The sequence below is a fragment of the Thalia democratica genome, chromosome 2, assembly GCF_965202585.1.
Source record: "Thalia democratica chromosome 2, ktThaDemo2.hap1.1, whole genome shotgun sequence".
Classification (NCBI taxonomy): Eukaryota; Metazoa; Chordata; class Thaliacea; order Salpida; family Salpidae; genus Thalia; species Thalia democratica.
The window spans coordinates 39,340,638-39,361,107 of record NC_139166.1 but is presented as its reverse complement, the minus strand read 5'-3'; the positions used below and the strand labels follow the sequence as shown (position 1 = coordinate 39,361,107).

Genomic DNA, 20,470 nt, shown 5'->3' with positions numbered 1-20,470 from the left:
TAATACGTTGCAATTTCGAACTAAAATACTGCGTTCCCTGACGATTTACGTTAGTAGCAATATCTTCAAAAAATCATTGTGCACTTGACTTAAAAGATCAAAATTTTGCGCCTCTATGCGACTTTTGTTAGTTGCAACATATATCGTGCACTTAGAAGTAGAAGTATAATGCTCTTTCGCAAATAAAACTGTGCACCTAAGCACTTTAAATGCATAGATAAAAGTATAAGTACAAATAACCGCAAATAAATTATTTTTTTTAGCAAAACATTACCTACATCAAGCACTTCTTTAAAAAAAACTCAATAAATCACTATTACACACTTGTAATATAGACTATTATAGACTTGCTTTAACAAAGTACAATTTTTCTTAGTAATATAATACTAAAACTAATAGTATAAATGCTATTTAATTCCTTATATGCAAAAATTACTATAATATCTGTCATAATTTAAGTTTAAATATTTATATTTTAGGCTACAAAATTTTGTAAAAATAAAAAATACTTATAGTATTAACTTTAATAGAATTAACTAAATTGACGATAAACTTAACATTTAATACACTATTTTAAAGAATAACTAATTTTGATTTATTAGGACTCAAGTTGTATAACCTCTAGTGCTTAATTTTCTTAAAAGTGATGAATATATAAATGCGCATACTATTTCTAAATTTTTCATAAATTTAGGCTCCAGGACCGTTTATTTTAATTATTTGCTTTTAAACAAGTTTATTATACATTTTCAATATAGAGTTTTAAGTAAACATCCTAACTTATTAACTTTAGTTGAATATTTTTTCGTATGTTTTTGGAAATTTAGGACTTAACATAAAAAAAAATTATTTTTAACTGCTTGTAATAGATTGTTAAAGCATGTGATTTACGACTCGATAACTGAAATGTTCTTTGGTATAACTTTTCGAGCGATAACCTTTTGTCGTTTAAAAAACAGTAATAAAAAATCTTTTATAATTAAACAAATACTAGGTTAAAATATTAAACATATTTAATATAACTGGCTAGTTACTACAAAAGCAGCTAAACTCTGTATTTTTAAAAACTAGAGTTAAAACACGCATGACTTATTCTTACAACGAAATAAGTCTTCTTAAATTAAATCTTAGTTATTTTTTATAACGATTCCTGATAATAATTAATTAAACGTTTAACAAAAAGTACTAAATTTTATTCATTACATAAATATGAAAAGTCGTGAAACGTAAAAAATAAACTTAAGAATATTTTTGTTTTTATACTATGACTTAAATTTTAAAGCCTTGTATCATATATAGTTTCAAATGTATCAAGCTACTATAGTTTAGAAAAAGTATAATAAATTTTTTGTTTAAATAATTACTATCAAAATTTTACAATTAAAAGTTATATTACTGAAAAAGTTTAGTTTTGCTTATAGTTTTGTTAATCCATGCTATAGTAACAGACCGTGTCATTTTGTCGCTGTGTCAAAGTGACGTATCGTGTCATTTTGTCGCTGTGCCAAAGTGACCCTCCGTGTCGTTTTGTCGCTGTGCCAAAGTGACCCTCTGTGCCAAAGTGATGCACCGTGTCATTTTGTCGCTGTGCCAAAATGACCCTCTGTGCCAAAGTGACGCACCGTGTCGTTTTGTCGCTGTGCCAAAGTGACCCTCTGTGCCAAAGTGACGGACCGTGTCGTTTTGTCGCTGTGCCAAAGTGACCCTCCGTGCCAAAGTGACGGACCGTGTCGTTTTGTCGCTGTGCCAAAGTGACCCTCTGTGCCAAAGTGACGCACTGTGTCATTTTGTCGCTGTGCTAAAATGACCCTCCGTGCCAAAGTGACGCACCGTGTCGTTTTGTCGCTGTGCCAAAGTGACGCACCGTGTCATTTTGTCGCCGTGCCAAAGTGACCCTCTGTGCCAAAGTGACGCACCGTGCCAGAGTGACTCACCGTGTCATTTTGTCGCTGTGCCAAAGTGACGCACCGTGTCATTTTGTCGCCGTGCCAAAGTGACCCTCCGTGTCAAAGTGACGCACCGTGCCAAAGTGACGCACCGTGTCATTTTGTCGCTGTGTCATTCTGACACCCACCCTTTAAAAGAACTGTAATATTAAAATAAATATTTATTTTTATTTTTCAATACACTGAAAATAGTTACACAATAATTATAATATTAAAGATTTTTTTTAAAACTGAAGATATTGTCTAAGTTATTTAAACGAATAAAATATTGTTTTGATTTCAAAATTTAAAATCATATTATTCTCCTTAATCACAACTAAGGTTATAATTGTAATATTAAAAGTTAAAACTATACAAATTTAAATTAAGCATAAATCCTGAAAATTTTCAAGCTATATGATGTATGAAAAATATTTTTGCTATAGCAGCTGATGTTATCACAATATTAATAAAACTAATATAGTTCTATTATAAAAATTGTTTGTAAGACTTTAGCTTGCGGTAGATAATTAAATTTGATATTTTTCTAGACAACAACTTTTTAGGTCAGTGTTTTCCGAGCAAACTATAATTCGTTTTCTTAGCTATCGTAGATTTAGCAACTTTAATCTTAAAACTGTTCAACTGATATGTAATATTTACATTAAAATATACATTAGATTTGTTTTTGTTTAAGCTACTTGTTTTTATTTATAAAATCTTAAGTGTATAAGTCCGGTCCGTTCTTTTAAAGCAGTCAAAAAGCACATGATGCTACCATACCATGTGACTAGAGCAGTTTTCTTTAACCTTTTCAAAAGCTGTGCAGTATAAAGTAAATTACTGGAAAACAACTCTGTGAACACTAGACTATAAGAATATAGATTACTGTTAAAGAATACTATTATTTATACTTTGATTGCATAATATATATATGCAATGTGTTAAAAAGCACTTTATAATTTATTTTTTTTGATCATTAACTTGTTTGATATAAAAATACAAAACAAACGTCATTTAGAAAACAATTCTTCACTATACTAAATCAACTGGGCACAGTAAAATAACTTCTATGCTCACTACTTTGCACTGGTTAAGAACCATGAAGACAGTAGAACTAAAAAGAATAAATTAGATTACACATGCTGCGATATAAAATAACCATGAGGGTTTAATTTTTATTGCATTTGTTGTTATGACTAGCAAAGAAAAGGGGTTGCAATAAAATAGTCACTTTAAAAATCTTATGTACTGATTTGAAAAAAGTTTGGTGCCAGTGCATCAAAACAATTTTTAATTTGGTGTTAAATTATAAAAATCATATAAAAAATGTTGATAAAATTTCGCTAATAAACTTTTATAATGTTTAACCTCATAAATTTTATAAGCTAATAAAACACTGTTTGAAAGACCAAAGTCTTGTGTAGTACTGCAAGTTGTAATTTTTGTAAATACGACCTTAATCTTAACGAAAAACTAACACAAAACATTTTCAACTTTGTTTGTTTAAGTTCAATACTTTCGCAATATTACTGACTTCTGCTGTAAAACTATAAGAACACATAAAAATGTTTAAACTTTATATTTAAACTTTAAACAAACGCATAATAAAAATACTTTTAGAGTAAAGCTTGCTTATTATAAACCCATTAATTTTTTTATTTAAGTCAAATATTTTTCAGCTTTTGTAAACATTTTGTATATTAAAAACTTAAGTTAAAAACGGGAACAAATTACATTTTTATTCAAAAGTCTTAATGAATACTTTAAGAAAAAATTTAGTTAATTTAAGATTTGTATTACAATTTTGGAATTTGTATTTAATATACAATGTCACTTTTAAGTAGAAGTGTAACAAATAAAACGGATTATTTTATGAACTCAGAATAAGTTAAGTAAGATAACTAACTTAACATTATTAAAAATTAAACATAAAGCATTATTGAAAATGCTAAATGTTTAATCTTTGAAGTGCATAATTTAATTTCATGATCTTCTGTATAAGTTATTACCATTATATAAAGTATGTTGAAACATAAAAAGTATTTTATAACTTCAATACATTATAGCTTATAAAACCATTTCTAAAAAGCAGTTTTGAGCCCAGGAAGTACTAGAAAAGGTATTGTTGACCTGATGTACAACTTCACAATAAAGAAAATTCACTTAATGTATATACCATATTATAACGAGCCTAAATAATTTAGAAGTTTTTAATCACAATATAGTCTTTTATAAATATATATTAACAACGGTTCTTACACTCTTAGACATTTTAAGACTTGTCTTCTACTTAATAGTAATTGATAGCAATTAATAGTAATTGCTGAATGGGTTTTACCTTTTTAGCTTAATATACAGATTATGTAAATAATAAACAGTTTCAGAGAAATAAGTTCATTTTAAGTGCTATTAAGTCAAAAAGTTTATATCAATTTTGTATTGTTTTAGTCTTACTATATTTGATGACGCTTAGTTTACAGTTATTTACCTATTTCAATCTTCATTTGTTTATTTTTATATATAAGATTTTGAAATTTATTAATATATTTTGAAAGTGTGAACTTAACAGACGTTACGGTTTAAAACTGTTTATATCTAAAGAGTATTAGAAACTTTTAATAAAAATAAAATTAGCTTAGACTTACATATTACCAAGTTTGGAAGAATAGAAGTTCGTTAAAAACCATATAATTTATGTATTAGCTTTACTGTTTCGTTTTGAGTGAAAACCACTTAAAATAAGAATAGGAATTTACAAATGTAAAATTTTCCATAAAATTAATTCAATATTTAATATAGTAGTTTTCAAACTATTTTGAAAAACATAATAAAACAGTAAATATTTTCGTTTTAGTTGTTGTTATATAAAAACATAAACGTTTTTTAAACTTAAAAAAAGAGCTAAAATAAGTTGAAAGTTTAGTTATTCTTGTGTTTTAACTACTGACAGATGTAAAAAATAATTTATAACGTTTTATGTAAACTTGTTTTACTTAATTATTATTAAACTTACATTGACTAAAACTATATTCAATAAAAATGCTAATTTAAATCATAAACGGAATAAGTTAAGATTATTCTTTTAGTTTTCTTAGAATCTAACTTTTAAAGCTTTTATTAACTTATACATTTATAGTCTCTATGTAAGCTGTTTTTTACACTCTTTAATGTTTACTGCTTTAAAGATTGTACATAGTGCAAAAGTTAAAGAAAGTTTTCGAAGTTTGTTTGAACCTCTAAATACCTTTGAATATTGGCTTACTGAATACTAGATCTAAAAGAAAAATTTAAAAATTCACTTTATTTTTTATATTCGGTTTCAGGCTTATCGTAACAAAAAAATCTAATGCATGTTCTTAGGTCATAATAACTATAACCCTTAATTAGGTAGAATTAATTTATTATACTTTTTGAAAACATGCGACTAAATTTCCATGTAGCTAGAACTTACTTATAAGTTTCTATATAAGTGTATTAAACTTTGTTTCGTCTTTTTAATAAATTTAAATCCCAAAGTAATTCAAGGTTACACAAAAATGTAGAAAAGAATGTTTATTTTATTTATTTACAATATACAGCTTATTTATTTTCACATAAATTTATTTGTAAAGTTAATATTTTTACAAATAAGTTTCTGTGAAAATAAATGAGCTGTGTATTGTAAATAATATAAAAATGAACATATTATCATTTTAATAATAATCTGTAATGATGTTATATTTCAAATAGTTTATAAAGACCTAAAAAACGAAAAGCTTGATGACTAATAATTTATTATACCTCGCATGTTTAGTTGTTATTGAAAAGTTTTAGTTAAGGGTCCCAACAAAAGTATGACTTCAATAAAAAAGATTTTGTATTACTGAAACCTTTTAAAAATATTGGGTTTTACTTTATTGGTATGTACTTTTTCTAGTAAAAGTTTAGATTTTTATTTCTACTAGTGTTAGCAAGCATCTCATTTTCTAATCTTAAATTAGGATTTAGATTTTGTGATAATGCAAATTTAAAATCAAATATTTTTTAAACAAAGACTATCATACTGTATTTTAAGAAGTTTATAGTTTTCAAAGTTTTTTATTTTTTTAATTTGTCTGCTTAAATAGCAGCATTTCAAACTTAGTGATGGCTCTATTTATCTAAGTTAACTTTATCTGTAAACTTAAAAAAGATTATAAATATTATAGTTTATATAAAATTAGGCACAAAATGAGTTTTTAAACTTCTTGTAAGTGTTTTTAAAACATTCAATAATCCAAAAATCATTACATATAATGTGGATATAAATATATTGTGCTCATGTGTTCTTTTTCTAAATGTTTTTTTATTTAATAAAAAAAATAATGCTTACAAAACTAAAATAGATTAAAAGACTAGCTTTTTTAGATAAATATAAACTTGTCTGAAAACTAAAGTTAAAAGTTTTATCATATTATTTTTAAGTAGCTTTGTTTTTTTTACATAATTCAATTTTAAAAAACTGTACTTGGCATACTATTGTTTTTTGTTTTACTAAGTTTTCATTTTCCTTCTCGTCATGCTTTATAGGAAAATAATTAAATTGAAATTTTTTTGGATGGAACAATGATAATTTTTTGATTAAACAAGCAATATAAAACTAACAATTACTAATAAATATTACTTATAATGAATTTTAACAATTAAAGTATAATATTTACAACAAATTTTAATAGTCATAATAACAATGTTAATAATAATGATAATAATAATAATAATAAAATAATGATTGTAATAATAATAATAACAATAATAAAAATAATAATAATAATAATAATAATAATAATAATAATAATAATAATAATAATAATAATAATAATAATAATAATAATAATAACAACAATAACAATAATAATAATAATAATTATAATAATAATAATAATAATAATAATAATAATAATAATAATAATAATAATAATAATAATAATAATAATAATAATAAATAACAATAACAATAACAATATTAATAATAATAATAATAATAATAATAATAATAATAATAATAATAATAATAATAATAATAATAATAATAATAATAATAATAATAATAATAATAATAATAATAATAATAATAATAACAATAACAATAATAATAATAATAATAATAAATAACAATAATAATAATAATAATAATAATAATAATAATAATAATAATAATAATAGTAATAATAATAATAATAATAATAATAATAATAATAATAATAATAATAATAATAATAATAATAATAATAATAATAATAATAATAATAATAATAATAACAATAATAATGATAATGATAATGATAATAATAATAATAATAATAATAATAATAATAATAATAATAATAATAATAATAATGATAACAAAATGGTTATAATAATGATATTTGAAATAGTAATAGCTATCATTGATTTAAATTCAAACTGCAAAATTATTAATTATAAAGATAAAACATTCTTAATTTTTTTTTGTGATATAGATCAAACAAATTTTTGTTAATGTTAAAAACCACAGTTAAAATCTAGGACAAAAACAAGCCAAATCAAACAAACATAAATTATACATATAAATTTTCTTCATTTAATTCCTTAAAACATATAGTTGTATAAGTACTATAAACTTATTTTAAGTGTAATAACTATGAAAAAGCAAGCAGATCTATAAGCTTTATTTAACTTTTTGTCCACAGATTTTGGTTTTAACTTAACACAAAATTATTTTTTTTAAGTAAACTGTACATGTGTTTGTTATACTATATACTAAAACACTTCTAAGTTATGAACAGTCATTTTGACATTTTATTTAAAAGTTTATTAAGTGTAGATAGTTTCAAATGTTAATTGTAAGTTTACTTTGATTTATTTCGTAGTTATTGTCTATAACAAAAAGTTTATCTTATAAACATGCAAATGTTTCAGTTTTTAAACTGTATTAATTATAAAAAAAAAAAAATCAATTGGGCATACCATTGTATCACAATTTCTTATATAATTTATAAAACGAGATATGGTTTATATAGTCATTAAAACTGTAGTTTTTTTTTAATTATAAACTACAATAAGTATTTTAGTACATAAGGTTGAGTTAAAAAAAGTCCTATACTTGCACTGTTATTTTTTCGTATAAGTTTTAGTTACTTCTATCAAAGACATTGATCTACTTGATTTATAAAAAAACAGACCAATCAGCTTTAAAAATAAACAGTGTAAACTTAAGTTTAGTATGACTTCAAATAAAAATTTAAATTAGACAATTTTTGTATTTTAATAATGATTTATTTGTTTTAATAAAGTAATGATTTGGATGAAAATTACTTTAAACTAACAAGGCTTAAAACTTTCCACCTTTTTTTTTGTAGTAAATTTTAGAATATCTGAGCATTTTGTTACCTTTTCTGTATTATCCAAACATAAAACAAACTTATTATCAAAAATTTATATATAACTTACAAAAAATCTCAAAATTTATTATTTAGTTTACAGAGTATCGTGTTACTACAAAATATAAAACTGAATAACTTATGAGATTTAAAAGAAAAATAATTTTATGATCATAAAAAAAACAAAAAAAGTTTTCATGTGATTAAATTTCTCAACTTAACTACATACTTCTAAGATTAATTTATGATTTTCTAATATTTCTATATTTTGTATAAAAAATTTCACTCAACTTTTTAACATTACTGGTTGAAAAAATAGAAACAGTTATCATCAAATCAAGGGTGAGCAAACTACGGTCCAAATCAAGGATAAGCCAAATTCAAAACTCGGCTTTTTTTTTAAGTTTGTACAATTTATTAAAAAATATCCAAATTAGTTTTAATAATTTTAAAAATAAAGTAAGTAATTTTCTATTTAATTTTATGTATCTTATTATTAAACTTTTTCATTCTTTTAATACAATTATTTAGGAACATAAAAACCCTAAAACTATTTTTTTATTAAATACAATGCGATGCTTATAGATTGTTGCCGACTTCTTATATGTACAATGTTTAAAAACCTATACAATTAGGCAAAAAAAAGATATAACAATTTTTTGGTTATATAAGCTTTTTTATTTTAGTGGGTCAAAACTTTATAAACCAGTTACAGTAAATTAATGAAGAATAAATCTGTACACACTAAACATCATATTATACACTTTTTATTAATAAAACTACTCTTAACATTGTGTAGCTGTTTTTATTTGTAATTCTTATAAAAAAATTAAGAATTTATCCAATATTAGCTTGGAAAATGTACCAAAGAACATTAGTTACTTATTATTTTATTTTTAATTTATTTTTAATTTAATATAATTTATTCTAATTATTTTCACTGATTACCTTAATTTGTTTAAACTTTAGGGAAAGTTTCCCTGTAATGTTTTACGGAATAAAATAAAAACTTCTAAGCAAAATTTACAGGATTCCCACATAGTTATTTTTAAATCAGCCTAAGATTAATTAAATTGTTTAAAAACACTGATTTTAAAACTCTTTTTTTAAATTAAGTTTTGTATTATGACAAAAGTAAGTCTAAATTAAATGTTTGTTTCTAAAAGTATTCTAACAAACTTTTGAACAACTATGTATTATAATTGACTTTTTGTAACGATTTCGCTACTCGCTATGATTTGGTTTCGGAGCAAAGTCGTTATAAATAAAGTTCCTCTAAATATATTAGTTTTAACACTTATTTCTTCGTTAAAACATGCTATACAAATAAGTTATTCGATTAGAAATAACGATCTATATGTAAAAATACATTTTATTTACAAATTCTAAAATTACAATAACATCATTTATGCTAATTATGTTTTGCTTTACTATTAATTTAACTAAGAATATTTTAGTTTTGAGTATCTCCAATCTTTCCTTGGCTGTGTGTTGTTCTTCGTGATTTTTTTGTCTTTATCAAAATCGTTTTAAATAAAAAAAATTTTAATCTAAGAAAAAAATCTACCTTAAAAAACTGCCTAAAGTACTTTCAAATTCTTTTTCAGTAGGCAGTTAGAACTGATTAATTCAAAATTTTCGTGCATATAAAAGTTTTAAAAAAAGGATATAAAGTTTATAAAGTTTTTCGATTATACATTTCTAAATATCTTAACAAGTTAAGGTAATACGCACTACTACTTTTATCGACTTATTTATTATGATTATTTACTCTATTTATTTTTTAATTTTTTAACTTCAACCAACAATAAGCTCGATTAATATTTTTATTACTATTTTTATTTTGATTTTACATTTTAAAGTATTATAAAACATTAAATCAAACACATCAAAGTTTGACAATTTAATTTCATTTAGTCCTTTGTCTTTGATTTTATTTTATTTCATATTTTTTTTTTTTTTTTTAATTTCATTTAGTTTTTGCGAGTTTAAACTATAGATAGTAATAAGATTTACTATTTGAAAAACTTTTCAAAGACAGGCATTTTAAAACAAAGTTTACCTTTAAACTTGATTTATAGTTGCGTCATCATATCCTTTTTTTTTAAACTTTTATACGCAAGAAAATTTTGAATTAATCAGTTCTTATTGCCTACTGAAAAAGAATTTGAAAGTATTTAGGCATTATAACGACTACTAATAAATTTGTAGATTTTTTTGTTAAATAAAAAAAACGTTTTTATTTAAAACTATTAATTTAAAGTAACCTACATCAGTGTTATGTGTTAGTATCAATTATTTAAGAATGTAGTAGTTCAATAAACTAGTGTTTACACTTAACAGTTTCTGAATCTTTAGATAACAACAATATTTAGTTATCAAAAAATACATATATGTTCTTATAAGAATCAATAAATAATAGTGTTTATAGATTTCTTTGACAAATATGAGACTTTTTTTTCTTTAAAATTTATGTTCAAGGGCAATGAGCCACTAAAAATAAATTTACCTAACATAAAATTAGATACTATAGTCTTAGTTTATTGAACTGAGTTTTTAATCTTTTAATTGCGTTGAAGGTAGAAATCTACGTTTTAAATGTATAATGTTGATAAATATATTATTTTTTTAACTGTTATTAGTAGTCGATAATGCAATATTAAGTTACACTTTAATTCAAAACATTGTTTTGGCTTAGTTTTTCGGTATTGACTTAGTTTTATTTTTTCATATAAGTAATAATCACTTTGTTATACAGTAGTCTTTCTCTTAAATTCGCACTTTGAACAAAATCAAAAAGTGTTAACTAAAGAAATCATGATTAATTTTTTTTAAATAAAATTACTAATTTCGTCACCTTGAAATCAAAAAAATGTATGAGGATAATTTGTAGGATAAACAAAACCCATTCAAACATAGAATAAAGTTTTTAATTAAAGTAACATTTTTTTGTTTAAACAATCAAATACATTTAACTACATGTGAAAATAAATGTTTTAAATCTATGAAACATTTGTAATATATTTTGTAACTAGTAAATTTAAAATGTTACTAACTATTAAACTAAGTAAAAAAACATTGTTTAGTTTTTCAATATGTAATTTTTATTAAAGATTGTTGAATTTTCTATTTATTTTTATCGTTTTAAATAAAAAGTCTTTTTTATTTTACAAAAAAATCTACAAAGTTATAAGTTCTCGTTACATTGCCTAAAGTACTTTCAAAAGAATTCGTCTTCAAAAGGCAATTAAATTTGAACTGAATTAATTCAAAATTTTCTTGCATATAAAAAGTTTTAAAAAAGTATATTATGACGTAACTATAAATCAAGTTTTAAAGTTTTAAAGTAAACTTTGTTTTAAAATGTTTGGCTTTAAAAATTAAAAAAGTTTTTCAAATAGTAAATATTATTAGTAATTCTAGTTTAAACTCGCAACAACTAAAGCTTATTGTTGGTCAACAATAAGCTCGATTACTACTTTTTTTTTTTTTTACATTTTAAAGTATTTTAACACAGTAAATCAAACACATCAAAGTTTAACAATTTAATTTCATTTAGTCTTTTGTCTTTGATTTGATATTTCATTTTTTTTTATTATTTATATATATATTTTTTTCATTTAGTGTTTGCGCGTTTAAACTAGAGATACTAATAAGATTTACTATTAGAAAAACTTTTCAAATTTTCAAAGCCAGGCATTTTAAAACAAAGTTTACTCTAAAATTTGATTTATATTTACGTCATAATATACTTTTTTAAAACTTTTTATATGCAAGAAAATTTTGTATTAATTCAGTTCTAATTTAATTGCCTACTGAAGACGAATATTTTTGAAAGTACTTGCAATGTAACGAGTAAAACGATGTAAAAAATCACGAAGAACAACACACAACCAAGGGAAGATTTGAGATACTTAGAACTATAATATTCTTATTATCTTTTTTTAGTAAGGAGAATTTTTTATGTTAACTCTAAGTTCGTATTTTCGTTAGTTTTCTTAGATTTTACTGCGTTTTCATTAGATTTGTTATTATTTTATTTTGTTACATATGAAAAACGTTAATAATTTGTTTTTTTAGTTATACTTAGTTAGTAATATACCTTTTTAAAGTTTATTTTTGATGTAAAAACTTTAACTTTGAACACGACATTTTTTATTATAATTCATTTAAATTCAAAAAAAGTGCGACCTCAATGGGAAGTGCAAGCTTAAGAGACGTTGCAGCATTTAGTGTAGTATTTGCCACTTATTCGATGTAATCTTGTTTCGGAGAATTCTCCTATAAAGAGTCAAAAACACTCTTCAAAAAAGGTATTGGCGTCTTAGCCAAGGTCTTTAGTTTTGCAACTCAGTCTTTGATTTTTAATTTGACGTTTTTTGTTCAAAAATTACGTCACTAAGAAGTCTTTTTTCGCTATAAAAACATTATTTTGGAGAATTCTCCCCTATAAAGAGTCAAAGATAGTCTTTAAAAAAGGTATTTTCGTCTTCCTTAAGGTCTGTAGTTTTGCAATTTAGTCTTTGATTGTTATTTTTTGACGTATTTTGTTAAAAAATGACGTCACAAAAAGTCATTTTTAGCCTTAAAAAATCTTTGTCGGAGGATTCTCATATACAGAGTCAAAAATAATCATTGATGGTATGGGCTCCCCAAAGTCTGTAGTTTTGCAATTCAGTCCTGAATTTTTAATTTTTGACGTATTTTGTTCAAAAATGACGTCACAAAAAGTCAATTTTTGCCTTAAATGACTTGTTTTGAGAATTCTTTTATAAATAGTCTTGTTGTAATTTAAAGGTACTTCCCCTATTATTTGCTGAGTCTGCAAAACAAAAAGTTTTTTTTCATAATTTTTTACTTTAACATATACTTAACATAGACAAAATCAACAACAACTTAAGAAAAACAAACCAATACAACCAATGGAAAAGTACACAAGAAGTAATCAAATGGTACAAAAACCTAGAAATGCACAAATACAAATTAATGAAATTTGATATAGAAAATTTTTACCCATCAATAACAGAAAAATTATTAAAAGATGCTCTAAATTTTGCTAACAAAACCACACAAATTACAACACAAGAAAAAAAGATAATCTTTAATGCAACAAAATCTGTCTTATATAACCAAGAAGAAACATGGATAAAAAGAAAAAATAACAAAGATGAAAACAAACTTTTTGACATCACAATGGGTGGAAAGCATGGGGCAGAAATTTGTGAATTAATTGGGCTATACATTTTACAGGGATTAAAAGACATTTTACCAAACTTAATAATTGGATTATATAGAGATGATGGACTTATAGCTGTAGAAAAAAAATTGAGCAATGTAGAAATAGAAAAAATTAAGAAAAAATTACACAAATTCACTAAAAGCATAGGCATAAATATAATTATAGAAAACCCCTCTTGGAAGATTGACTACTTAGACCTAAATTTAAACCTACTGAACCATACATTCTACCCATATAGAAAAGACAACAACAAAATAAGTTACATAAATTCAAAATCAAACCATCCACCAACCATACTTAAACAAATCCCAAAAATGGTAGAGACCAGACTTTCTAATAATTCAACTAACAAAAACCTATTCAACAACATAAAAAAAGACAATAATGATGCTTTAAAGGTAAACGGATACAATTATGAAATCAACTATACAGAAGAATTTAAAGATAAAAAAAGAAACAGGAAAAGAAAAATTATATGGTTCAATCCCCCATATTGCAAATCAGTAAAAACAAACATAGGTAAAAAGTTTCTAAAAATAGTAAACAAGCACTTTGGAGAAAATAGTAAGTTAAAAAAATATTTAAACAAAAACAATATAAAATTAAGCTACAGCTGCATGTCAAACATTGAAACAATAATAAAAAACCACAACAAAAAAGTAATAAACAACAATAATGTAAACAAAGATGAATCATGCAACTGCAGAAAGAAAGAAACTTGCCCCCTTGAAGGAGGAGAATGTAGGGCAGAAAATGTAATCTACCAGGCAACAATAGAAACAGATAATTCAACAAAGATATACATTGGACTAAGTGGTAATCAACTAAAAAAACGCATATCTACACACAACACAACAATAAAAAGCAATCCAAATGACAAAAACTACCTCCAGTATAAACAAGCAACTGAACTCTCAAAATTAACCCATAAATTAAAAAATGAAAATAAAAAATACAAAATAAATTGGAAAATATTACAAAGGGAGAAAAAACCAAAACCAGGAATTATGACATGCAGGTTGTGCTTAAAAGAAGCTTTACTAATCCTTGAATCCGGTACAAATTGCATCAACAAAAGAACGGAATTAATGAACTCATGCAGACACAGAAACAGATTTTTACTAATAAACTGGAAAGCAGACAAAACTTAAACCAAATCATAATTATAGTAAAAAATAGGTCATTTTTCTTGATTTTTTCATTGAGTTTTTGTTGACATTTGACTTAAATTGGAAAAAAAAAAAAAAAAAAAAAAAAAAACTTTTTTTAAACAGTCAACTTAGCACAAATTACATTTTGAAACCTTCAGCGACTTTGAGTTTTATTAGTGTTTTGTTGACACTTGGCTTAAAACCACAATTCTAGACAATATTTAATTTCATTTAGATAAATTTCAAGGTATAAACATTTTATTATTATTTTTTTTAAGAAAAGGTATAAATATTTTATTATTATTTTTTTTTTTTTAAGAAAAGCTCTGGATTCAGTTTTTTTATTTGACTCATTATATTAATATTAATTCAATCTTTTTTTTTAACAACTAGTACCAATTTTACCTAAATATACTCTGATATGCATGAATTTTCGAATATGCAACATTTTTGTTTTTGTTTATATTCTTCACGCATGAATAAGTTTTTAAACAACAGTATAATTAACTAACATTGTTACATGCAGTTTCATATTTTATTTTTGCTTGAAAAGGTCGCAATCTCTTGCCACCGAAACCGGTCGCGAATAAAATATAAAATTTGCATAAATCTATTTACTTTAACATATCAAAAGCTTATTTTATGATAAACATTTAATATTTTTTGGTAAGATGGTTAGAGCAGTGCGTCTGAAATGGGGTTCCGCGACGCCTCTCATGGGTTCCGCGAAGCCTTTCGAAATTTAAAAAGAAATTTGAAAGAAAAAAAAAAAAATCATAAAACTTCAAAAAAAATGGAACACATAAAATGGAAAACACAAACAATTATAGCATTCATTGATCTGCTTAGTGTGTATCTAGCGGTAGGACTTTTAATGAGTATTCATTGTTAATAGGTGTCCTTGTTGCGCAAATTTTTGCAAATTTTTTGAATTTCTCTTTTTAGTGAAGTCATGAAAATACTGGTATTATCACTAAAGCAAACAATGTAGGAGCAATCAAAACAAATTCTAAATGTTTACACAATAAAACTAAATAAAAAATCTTTATCAGAAACTTATTTCTGGCATATTATATTGTATCAAATTCTTTAAAAATGTTTAAAAAGATATCTATTAGCTTGATTTAAAATTTTATATGTATAAATTATTCTTTATTTAAAAAATGCTACTATAATTTAAAAAAATCTGGCTAGGCCTATAAAATTTTGACAGAAATTGAATTTGAAATAGTTTTTTTAGACTTACATAATAAAAAATGATACTCTAATTTTTAAAAGTTGTAGCTAGGTCTTTAGAATTTTAACAGAAATTGAGTTTGAAATAGTTTTTAAATTTACATGATAAAAATGTTGAAATGTCTATGTTTTAGCCAAGTTTTAAAGTTTGTTATTTAAGTATTAAATGCTTTTTCTGTTTAATTATTATAACTCAATGATATTTTTTTGATATTCATTTATAAAAAAACACCTAAAGAAAATGTAAAAAAAAATTTAATATTCAAAATAAGATATTATTTTTAAATTGATGATTTTAAAATAAAAAATATAAAATAATGATTTGCTTAATAAAAGTTGTTTTTTTTATGTAATTTTAATTGCAACATTTTTGTTTGTTAAAACATTACTGTTTGTTTAAACTAATGCAAAAAAACACATCTTAAGTAAAGCACATAATTTTCACTACTATTATTAAAAAAAGTTGTTATCTTTTTTAAAATTCAAGCTTCTGATATATATTTAGGCCATTACAAAAAATAAGATTGATTCTTATATGAAAGCTTCAAGTATAAACTACAGGCCAGTTTTTATAGAATTTAAAATTTCATTTAAGTTTTGAGATATTGTAATTTTTGTAAAAAGCTTCCAATACAAACTTATAGACCGTACATTTTTAAAAGTCAATTTTCTCGGAAATTTAAAAATGTGTTTATGAACTTTTACGTTGTTTATAAAGGTTTACTTTTTCTTCATTGGTCAAAACCAAATTTAAAAATTTCGATTTTTTAAGTTTTATAATCAGTATTAGAAGTATTCTTATTTTGAAATTACCAAATGGAATGTTTTACTTTTTTCAAACTTTATTTTACATACTATTTTAGCATGGATAGATTTTTAAAAAGAAAGTATGACGATAGTGAAGATGTTGGTAGTAGTTCATCTAAAGGTAAAATTAGAAAGTTTAATGATAAGTATCTGCAGTATGGTTTTGTGGTGATTGAAAGTGGAGGAGAACAGAAAGGTCAATGTGTTGAGGTTGGTTGTAACAAAGTGTTGGCAAATTCATCATTAGCACCAGCAAAATTGAGAAGGCACCAAGATGCATTCCATAAGGACAGTAAGTCTAAAAAGTTGGACTAATTTAAAAAGAAGACACATGCCTAATTCTTGCAAAAGAATGCTTTGAAATCATCCATTAACTCTTCCACCTTAATTTTAAAGGCAAGTTATAAGGGAGCATTGAGAATTGGGATTGCAAGAAGGCTTTCACTATTGCTAAGGAGTTTGCCCTTCCTTGCAGTAGTTTATCTGTGCGAGGAGGTTGCATCAAAAGCAGTTGTTAAAAAACTTAGAACAATTCCTCTGTCTAATGACACCATCCAATCTAGGGTCATGGAGATGGCTAGTGATATGGAGGATCAACTACTGGAGAAATTAAAAGCCAGTCTATTTTATGCTGTGCAACTAGACGAGTCCACTGACGTAAGCGGCAAAGCCTTGTTACTCGTTTTAGTTGGATATTGTGGGCAGGAAGGATTCAACGAAGATATATTATTTTGTGGAGAATTACCCACAAAAACAACTTCTGTTGAAGTAATGAAATGTGTCGAAAATTATTTCATCAGCAAGGTTTTAGAGTTGAATAAATGTGTCGGCATTTGTACTGACGGTGCAGCGTCTATGACTGGGTCAAAAAATGATGTAGTGAGGAAAATGAAGGATAAAGCAGTTAAAGCTAAATGGATACATTGTTTTTTACATAGAAAAAATTTGGCAATAAAACATTTTCCTTCTTGTTTACAAAAAGTTCTCTCAGCGTCGATTAAAACTGTTAATTTTATAAAGAAAAGTGAGCAAAAAGTAAAAAAAAAGTAAGAAAAGTTAGCAAAGCGTGCAGTAAAATTTCTTTTACCATTCACCACCACTTATCTTTGCGAGTCCGGCTTTTCGCATGTAACAAACATTAAAACGAAAAAAAGGAACTGTATGCTGACTCCATCCTATCTGCCTGTCTCCGTCTCAGTCTATCCAAAATCCAGCCGCGCATTGACATGCTTGTTGCTAAGAGACAAGTTCAAGTTTCGCACTAAATTTTCATTTATTTTTCGTTAGGCATCTTACCCGTTTATTACAGTAATCTGTGAATTCGATTAGGTTCATGTTCATTTCGTTATTGTTTGTAGCTCTCATTTAGTTTTTATTATGCAAGGAAAAATTTTTATGACGTTGCGATTAATCATGTTTGTTTTCGTTTATTTATTATAGAATCATATAATACCTATTGCCTCTGGCGCACTTTGAGTTTGACTCGACTTAATACTATTACAATTGGTATGATTTCTAACAATGATATAGTTTTGCTAAAAAAATCGTTTTTCACTGAAATTCTTTTGTTTTTTGCAAGAAATATTATATTAAACATTTTATGTAAAATTAAATTAGGGGTTCCGCGGAAAAGTTGAACTTTGGAAAAGGGTTCCGCCACTAGAAAAAGGTTCAGAAGCACTGAGTTAGAGATAAGGCTACAAATATTTTTTTTCTGCTGACTCAACAAATATTAGATAAAACCACTTTAAATTACAATCGGACCCTTTTATAAGGAGTCTAAAATGAACTTTGAAATTTTATAGGCGTCTTCCCCAAGTTCTGTAGTTTTGCAATTCAGTCTAAGATTTTTATTTTTTGACGTATTTTGTTTAAAAATGACGTCACAAAATAAGCCATTTTTCGCCTTAAAAAACTTGTTTCGGAGAATTCTCCTATAAATATTCAAAAATGTTTTAAACTAGTTGAAGCCTTGAATAAAAAAAATTACAAAACAGAAACATTTTACAAGAACTTTGAACGGTTGTAAAAAAGCAATTGGTTCAAAATCTAAGTGTAATATACTAAAAAATTTAAAACTGTTCAAATCACAAGTAACTTACTAAAACATTTTTCCTTTTTGGCCTAGGTCGTTTTGAAGAAAGGTTTTTTACTTGTTGGATGGTTAAAATTCCAAGTTTTAAATTCAAAGTTAGTAAATACTACAAAAGTATCAAGTATTTATTAGAGAAAATTATAACTATAAATTTTTAAACAATAGATATAGTGTCGTAAGTATACTTCTTACATAATATTTTTATTATCGTTTTCAGTGACCAACAAAAAAAAGAAAACTAAACTTTTTACTTTGATATAGCATAAAAAAACATTATAATCAAAATTTTATTTACAAAACAATTTGGTTACTGAATGTTTCAAAACAAATTACACCACAATTTATTTAGTTAATTTTACAAACTTTAAAAATCTGTTCAAACGGCTATCAGTAAATAGCTGACTTTTTATTTTATTTACAAAAATAAAGTAACTTGTTTTAGTTAACTTTAAACTAAATAAATTTATTTTTTCAGTTATTCTATTAATTATACTTTCAGTGGTTAAAATTAATTTTGAATTCCACTACTTAATGTACTAGTGTTTTGAGACACTATTTTAATTTTGACAGATATGTATTTTATTCATTTGTTTTTCTAACTAATTTGATGTTTTTTTATGTGCCGTATCTACTTTTTTTAACACTATTCATATTTTAACTTTATTTTATTAGTATACTAAATTAATATTTTAAAAAGTTATTTAAAAGTTAAAACTTTGACTAGTTTAACATATATTTTATTCATTTGTTTTTTTATGTATCGTATCTACTTTTTTTACACTTTTTATATTTAAATTTATTTCATTAAATGTTGTTAAGTGATATTGTTAAAAATTATAAAAAATTTAAAACCTTGATTAGTGTAACATGTATAGCTTTTTTTTTTTGAAATTGTTATTTAAGTATTAAAAATTATTCAAATTAAAAAAACTTTACAGATTGGTTTAAAAACTATATATACAACCTAATTATATTTAACAAGTTAACTTGAAATTTAAAAAGTTTTTTGAAAAACTAAAGACCTAAAGAAGACGCTAATACTTTTTTGTGAATAAACTTTCATTTTAAAAATTTATAATTTTGGATAAAAACTTTTCCAATGAAAATTTAATTAGTTTTGAAACGTTTTTAAATTAATCAGAAACTGATTTGCGAAATAAATAAAACTTAATAAAGATTTTTTAATCAGGTAATCCTCTTTATGAGGAAATACACTAAAAAAATATTTTATAAACGATTTTTTTTCTGTGACTTAACTAATAAAAAATTCGATAATCAAAAATTAAATTTGAAAAATAAAGACATTGAAGAAGACGCCTATACTATTTTAAATAACCAATTTTGCTTCTTTATGGAATATTTAGCCGAAACAAGTTATTTACGGCAGGAAATTTTTATTTTGTGACGTAATTTTTTAAAATAATACTTTAAAAATAAAAAATCAAAGACTGAATTGCAGAACTACAGACCTTAGAAAAGACTCCTATACTACTTTTAAAGACCAATTTTGACTCTTTATAGAAAATTAGCCGATACAAGATTTCAAGGTGAAAAATGTTTTTTTTATGACGTCATTTTTTACAATATTTTAAGATCAAAGACTGAATTGAAAAATTACAGACCTTAGGGAAGATACC

General features: G+C 24.1%; 1 protein-coding gene across 1 annotated transcript; it reads left to right on the top strand.

Moving 5' to 3' along the window:
- Nucleotides 1-16,795: 16,795 nt before the first annotated feature.
- On the top strand, nt 16,796-20,051 carry LOC145828581 (SCAN domain-containing protein 3-like). Its single transcript, XM_082936336.1, has 3 exons — nt 16,796-16,948; nt 17,135-17,663; nt 20,023-20,051. The coding sequence occupies exons 1-3, from the start codon at nt 16,796-16,798 to the stop codon at nt 20,049-20,051; spliced, it is 711 nt and encodes a 236-aa protein (XP_082792462.1).
- Nucleotides 20,052-20,470: the final 419 nt, after the last annotated feature.

What these genes read in the sequence shown, in the direction of transcription:
- LOC145828581 (XM_082936336.1), top strand. Translation starts at nt 16,796, where the DNA reads ATGGATAGATTTTTAAAAAGAAAGTATGACGATAGTGAAGATGTTGGT. An exon ending in AGAAAGGTCAATGTGTTGAG is followed by an intron (nt 16,949 to 17,134) that starts GTTGGTTGTAAC and finishes TTAATTTTAAAG; the next exon opens with GCAAGTTATAAGGGAGCATT. An exon ending in TAAAGCTAAATGGATACATT is followed by an intron (nt 17,664 to 20,022) that starts GTTTTTTACATA and finishes TTTTTTAATCAG; the next exon opens with GTAATCCTCTTTATGAGGAA.